The sequence below is a fragment of the Lingula anatina genome, chromosome 1, assembly GCF_051362555.1.
Source record: "Lingula anatina isolate TDL-2025a chromosome 1, LinAna3.0, whole genome shotgun sequence".
Classification (NCBI taxonomy): Eukaryota; Metazoa; Brachiopoda; class Lingulata; order Lingulida; family Lingulidae; genus Lingula; species Lingula anatina.
The window spans coordinates 51,500,101-51,507,436 of NC_141767.1; the positions used below are offsets into that span (position 1 = coordinate 51,500,101).

Consider the following 7,336-nt stretch of genomic DNA (forward strand, 5'->3'; position numbering starts at 1 on the left):
CTCTGTGGATTTTAAACTTCATCTTTACAGAAATAAAGTAAATATATTACCAGATCAACTTAAGTGGTAGGAACATTTTTATTGCATAGACGCAAAGAACAATATTTCATTAAATTGCGAAAAAATATTTACCCACGTGAACGCCGTATTTTATGTTTAAAGGATCCAGTGGGGATGAGGTGACCACCTCCCACTCCCAACCTCCCCCCTCTCCCCCCCCCCTCAACCCAGATATAGAAATGACAATCTTTATCTTCCGAAGAAGAAAAAGAAGCCACTGTGAGGACCATAGCTGCATCAGAATTTTCAAAATCACACAATTTTGTAAAAATTCTCTGTGGGATGTTAAGTTAGGGAGCACTTAAAAAATTGACCAAATCTGTTATTATTTTGGCTGCATCACAGTGATAGTTATACTTTCGGCATTTTTCTTCGGAAAACTTGTTTTAAAAGAGGACTGATTATTTTTTAAAAATAAGGAACTACTTCTTCAAAAGTAACATGTGTACGTCGAGATTAAAAAAAGGAAAGAAAGAAAAGAAAGAAAAAGTAACGTCTAGAGGTTGGACAGCTTGGTTTAAATAACGTTAGTGTAAATTCTACAGTCCATCGGTTTATCATGGTTTCTGACAAGTTTCGTCTTGGTCCTGTAAATGTCCGCCACCATTTGTCCACAAATAACACCAAGTGGTACCATCCTTGCAGAAGATAAGATTTCATGTGATCTTTGAAAAATGTTCAATTCTGTAGGAATGGGTGTTTATTTCAAAATGAATGAAGAAATTAGCATACAATTAGTGACGAAGAACGGTTTTAAAACGCAACACAAGCTAAGCATAATTTTGAGGAATTTACATTCCTTTTAACGGAGTGAAAAATGATATCCCCTTCGAATCATGTTTTACGCGAAAGAGTTCAAAATTGGTTTTAACATGATGTTATCCACATATGCTGTCACCTTTACGCAATATGCAATAGTTCATTAATTAGTTTGAAGTAGCAAAGTAGTTGAATAATTTATATTCAGTGATTACTTAAAACTACAGTCTGAGTAGCTACAATGACGCAGCAGCCGGTGCACGCAGTATGAATGAGTTGTCAGCTTTTTGAAGTGATGGGAACTATCTCAAGAAAATTCTAAACGACAGGTTCAACACAATGTGATGTCTCATCCTTGACCCAAAGATGGAGTCCGTAAATTCTCCATGACAACATGGATCCGAGGCGAATATATAAGGGCGCGCCCTGTGAGAACTTGGTCTTAGGTGTGCGGCACTCGTCAGTGAAGCTGTTTTACCTCTGTCCGCATCTCGGAAGTACAAAATCAGCTTTAGGAGTGTGCCAAAATTAGTAAGTGCTTTTATAACTACATTTCAACCAGATATCCATTGAAAATATTCGTAGTCATTTAAATTACCCTATACATACAACTTTATTTTTTAATTTAAGTTAGTTTGCTAGATGACAGAAGGATTTTTTTTGGCAGATGGGAATTCCATATATTAAGTGCAGAATGACTTAATATATTTATGAATTGCAATTATTCATTTTAAGAACAGCTCAAGATATTTCAATTCTGTTTCAGATAGGTGAAAAAAAAGGCAAGATGAAGTGTTTTATTTTACTCGTCACGGTGCACAGCATATTTGCAGGTGTGTACACCACGATATGCTTTAAATTTACCAAAAATGTAATTCGTAATAATTTACATAAAGAGTTAAATCTTAATTGTTTTCATTAAACCTTGATATTATTCAATTTCAAAACGACGTCAAACTAACAAGGTTAACTTTGAAATTATAAGAGAATTTAATCTTCATCAGTGACTGTGTTTATTTCAGCCGCAGTGGACTTCACCACCACTACCGAAGGCCCAGTCCGTACGAGAGGACCCACTGTCTCACCAGCAGGTAGACTGGCTTTTAATTGATCTAATATATTCATCTTAGCTTCCAGTAATAATAGAACGTGATTCTGTTGTAAGCCACAAGTTTGACAAATATCATTCTGACTATGCAAGAAAGGTCAATCACAAATAAAAAATAATGTTTGAAACCCAAGATAGAGTAGCAACAACTGTGTCAGAATAAGACGTTAAGTATGCAGTAACAAATGTACGTTTTGAGGAACCTGCAAGAAAAATGTTGAAGAAATTATATCGTTGAGGTTTGATTAATAGGGCCATGAGAAGGCACGCGACCTGTCAGTAAGCCGCTGTCTTGGGATAAAAGTGGCTATGGAAAACCATAGCCCTGCAAGTAGACAACACCGGTAAATTCAGCAGAAAATCTTTTCGTCAAAAATAGACATACACCTGTCTAAATACAATTCTAAACGATTTGCGTGTTGGTATATTTTACGCTTTGTAATGCTTTGTAATGCTGTAGGTTACCAACACCAGTCAGTGACAATTATGAAACGTCATGGTCTGCGACACGTGTGACACGCACATTAAGGGCAACAGGTTACTGAACAGGCCTCTAAATAACATTAAAATTGACACATGTCGTATTGGCGTGACAAAAAATAGTTAAAATTTCGTGTTTTATGAAATTTTAGTATAGATATTTTGACCGACCATTTATTTTTGAATTTCAAATGTTACAAAGTTCACGAGACAGACAACCTATTTAAATTTTTTTGCCATTTATATGACTGCACAGTTGATGTTTATATGGAGAATATTAACTTTTTCATTTGTCATAATCATGGACATGGGGATTGCGGAGCTAGGGGGTTTGCCCTGAATACCCTTTCTGCCAAGCACGCCAGTATTTAGCGCGAGAAGCAGAGGGATAAGGCCAAGCACATTTTTTCTGAATGGTCTCCTGCCCACTCCACTAAAAATTTGCTTCCTACGCGCTTATAAATCCATAAATATAATTCTATTTTTCAAAAGAAAAAAGGCAAGTCAAATGTCTCTCATACTCAAGCAGTTGGTGTACAACTTCTTACATTGTTTTATTGTTTTTAGAATTCTGCATCAACACCCCACAAGAGCGTAACACCGTCGGATTCTACCCCGATCCTAACGACTGTGCCGCCTTCCTCCAGTGTGACAAGGATGAAACCGGCAAGCTTTACGCTAACAGAATGCACTGCCCAAGCGGCACCCTCTTTGACATGAGGATGATGACCTGTGTCGCATGTGACATGGCTGAGTGCCCAGGATCCAGAATTCCGTCACCAAGGTGTCCACCAGGAGGTGAGTGCAACTCGGTTGTTCAGATTGTTTTGTCAAGAAACAATTATGTGAGAGGGAGAGGGAGAGAGGGAGAGGAGGAAGATTGACAAGCAGGTGTTATCATATAGTACAATTTGAACTAAAAAAATTACAAGTGGTGTCAACGAAACTTACATTCAAGGCATTTATAAACCGCATCATACTTCTATACTTAAATATATTTTTCTTTTTAATAAGTCGATTTATCCACCACTACCACCACTCTGGGACCCACCACTCTGCCAAGCTTTGGCTCTAGCTGCCAGGGTCCTGATGGCTGGACATACTTGTCCGTTCCCAACGATGCTCAGATTTTCTACAGGAGCCAGACCATGGGCGGGAACACCACCATTGAGCGTGTGAGCTGTTTCCCATGGCAGTTTAACACTAACAAGTGCAGATGCGTTGCTGCAGGTGAGATGTGCATTATAAAGCACAAATTATTATCTATTAATAACTACATAAAACATATGAAATTCAGAGCCGTAATACTAAGTCTTATTTTTATGAAGTTTGGGTGGAAATTGAAGAAACTAAGGGCCCAGTAAATTTTCAAAGTAGATTTTCACCCACCTTTTCTTTTCTTTCAGGAAAGCAAGCTCTCGCCATGTTCTCATTCGACGAGCACATGAACACAGAGGTTGACAACTTCTGGACTGACTATAAAGGCGTTGGTCTTAAGGAGGGTAAAATTGGAAACGCCGCTTACTTCAACGGCTCTGTTCACATGGAAATCCCTAGATTCAACAACTATCCCTTCGGTTCATCTATGACCATGGCGTTCTGGTATATGTCCCTAGGTACCGGCAAACAGGGCATTCTCAATAACGGAAACTGCCGAGTGGTGCCTACCATCGATTTCCACACCAGTGGAAACACACTCACCGGCAAAGTGCTCATTCAGAGTAATGAAACCCTAAACACAGTTGACTTCGTATTCCGTGAGGTACGTTTACCTAAAACGAAAAATGTTGGGTTTTTGTCTCCCCAACTTTACCAAAATTATTCTTAACCGATATCTTACAGAAAAGAAAGAAGCAAAAAGTGTTTATGTGTTCCTAGGGACGTAGAGAAAAAGGAATAAACAATGATTAAACTTGCTGACCAAGCTGACCCGACAACATGTATATACTAACTCATTCACACACACACACACACACACACACACACACAGAGAGAGAGAGAGAGAGAAAGATCTATGAAAAATTGTAATTACCAATTTAAAAATTGTTATTTCAGATGCCAACTGGGTTCAATCATTTCGTAATGACATATGATGGCTTGAAGTTGCGCGCTTACCTCAACAAGCAGATGCAGTATGAGCAGATTGCAGTTGGTGAGTGTGGTTGTGATAACTGTCGAGGTGGGCAGTGGCATAGCACAACAAGCACATTGTACTTCATTGAGCTGCAGATGTTAGAAGTGGTTTGAGTAAATATGTTGGAGGAGCATTTATGTTTTACAGTATAAAGCTTAACTGAAACTAAAGTTTGTGTTAGTTTTTTTTTTTTTATTAATTATGTTATGGTTCTACCACCCCTGTGTTTCTGGTCGAATTTTAGTCCTTTGCATAGTGGGTACAGTAACGTTTTAATTAACAATTTTCATTTTCATAATACAGGAGCAATCCCAGCCACCTTGGCTCCTCTGAATTTAGGAAAGGGAATGGACTGTAATGGGGAAAACCACTTCTACGGGTACATCGATGAGGTAGGTTTCCACAAATCACAGACCTCAAATAAACAAACAAATAAAAAAAAATGAAAATCCAAATTATCCAAATAAACCTTTTTTAGTACAGAAAAAAAATCAACATTTTCTCCTCATTTTGGCCATGTCATTATTTATACATTCATAAAACGTTTTCTTACAGTGATTCATATCGCCGGCGGAAGGGGTCGTAACAGAAAAAAATACGTACCTTATCATTTTAAAACGAATACTGTTGTTTGTTTGCTGTTGGTATGCCAGGAAGAACTTTATGTGTGGGAAAAACATATGTATCTCTCAATTTATCTTTTTTATAGTTCCAAATATACGACCGTACCTTGTCGCAGGGTGAGGTGGACGCCATGTTTGACGGAGCTCGGAACATCAAAATCCAACCTTAGATCTCGATTCTGACACCCTTTTCATGACATGAGTTTCAAACGGAAAATTAGGGTGCAATGTGTTTGTACTGTTCCAAAGGAGAAAGAGGAGGAGCAGAGGCCATTTAAATATGAAACCATAGACTTGTTATACTACTCAAAGACGAAATTATTTTTGTGCAAGCCTCAAGGCTATCTTTATAACTTAGTTTCTCCTACACATTTTTCAAAATTCAACTCTTTTGAAGACAATTATCCATACACTTGAAGTAAAAGTGGCAAAACAGCTGTTATTTGTATTCTTTATAAACCATACCTGAAATCACAAACTGTAGGTAGATCAGATATTGAATAAAATATCAACAGGACGTAGAAGAGGTTATATATGTAGAAGTAGTTTAGTAGCACTTTAATATATTAGAAGTAGTGGACAATACAGCAATATCTTGTACAAATGTCACAGTGGAATCACTGTCAGTAGCATCGATTTTGGTGAAGATTTAAAAGGAAAAAAAAGAGAAAATGATTGTGATAAATTGATGACGACGCAGGGATAAATAGCACCTGCTGCTGACTCATTCCGTGGCAGACACACCACCAACAACAACGACGAAAGAAATGCGAAAACTACGTATTGTTTTTGAAAAGGAAAAAGACTGTTGAATGAAGATTATACTACGGCACGAATGCTAGATACTCCAGCATGCTTCTTCCAGGTACCGAATAGATGTTTAATCACGGACCCTGGGGTGTTCTTCATGAAAAACATCACAATCTTATGGTTAAACCAGCTTCTTATGTGAAAGGGAGAGTAAATGACAGCATTTTTGTACATTGTTCTCAGGCAAAATTAATAAGTAGCATATGCAGATGAACTATAAGTTTCGTGACATCAAACGGTATGGAAGTAAGGGCAATCAACAATGGCGGCGTTGTTTTTACTGTATAGGGGAATGGTCGGTCACCACTGCTATTCTGCCAGACTGTTCTATGGACTTGGAGACTGAATTTTACGTAGGTCGCAAGGTTCGCGGGAGGCATGCTGTTAAATCATACTTAATTGCATTCACCACGCAGCCTTTACCGTAACGTAATCCATTACCATTAGGTATATAATTGTATATTAACGAGAGCAATAAACGCAGATCATGACTGCCTCAATTTACTTGGTTTGTGTCGTCAGGTACAGTAATTGCTGTTTGGCAAGCTTTGAAATCGTTGCTGACAGTACATTTCGTGTCGTACTTCATTTTCAACTTCTCACATGCTCACCAAGTGTGGAAATTACGTTACAGTAATATGTAAGAGAGAAAACACTCATTTCGTGTCCCATTTACAGCAGGGAAGGAAAGACAACCGTGAGACGCATATTAAACTTGTGAACTGCTTTGATTTTGTACATTATATTTACTTCCTATATATTCGGTGGATATTGTTCATTTCTTGTACATGAATAGTTCTTGTCTTTATTTCTGTGCTCAATTTGCATAAGCTAGTAGCGCTACAGAAACCCAAGAGAAAGAAGAAATGTCATTTTATTTTACGTCGGTGTCCTTTTTTAAATACGTGTTCATGCACCTAACGCCCACTATCTCTAACCCCAACAGAGATAACCTTTTCTATCTTAGTGGAATCAGCACTAAATAAAGTATAATCAATCCCTTTTTTTAATGTCTGGATCTGATCTGCATCTGAGGGGGGCTTCTTGATTTATCTGTAAACTGACGTGACCCATACGACACGAACAGGGACAGTATGGCGCGTGTTCACAAAAGCTCCCGCCGTGTCTTAAAAAAATCCTTCCAGACAACGAAAACCGTCAACTCCGTCTTAGATTAATTCACCGACCCTAAAGCCAAACTATGGACTGAAGACCAAAATAACGTCAAATCTTGCAAGAATGAATGAGTACAGAAACTAGCCGCCCCCATGATGAGTAGACAGGAAAGTGAAAGTTCAGCTGCAGGTCCTTTGAAAGTACATACGTCAATCTGTAATGGCAGTTTAACACACGACCTGGCAA

At 38.2% G+C, this 7,336-nt stretch overlaps 1 protein-coding gene across 1 annotated transcript; it reads left to right on the forward strand.

The window, feature by feature from the left end:
* The first annotated feature begins 1,204 nt into the window (after positions 1 to 1,204).
* On the forward strand, positions 1,205 to 6,474 carry LOC106160759 (uncharacterized). Its single transcript, XM_013537451.2, has 9 exons — positions 1,205 to 1,350; positions 1,586 to 1,652; positions 1,842 to 1,910; positions 2,975 to 3,205; positions 3,422 to 3,637; positions 3,814 to 4,169; positions 4,463 to 4,559; positions 4,845 to 4,933; positions 5,251 to 6,474. The coding sequence occupies exons 2-9, from the start codon at positions 1,607 to 1,609 to the stop codon at positions 5,332 to 5,334; spliced, it is 1,188 nt and encodes a 395-aa protein (XP_013392905.1). The 5' UTR covers positions 1,205 to 1,350; positions 1,586 to 1,606; the 3' UTR covers positions 5,335 to 6,474.
* The last annotated feature ends 862 nt before the right edge of the window (positions 6,475 to 7,336 follow it).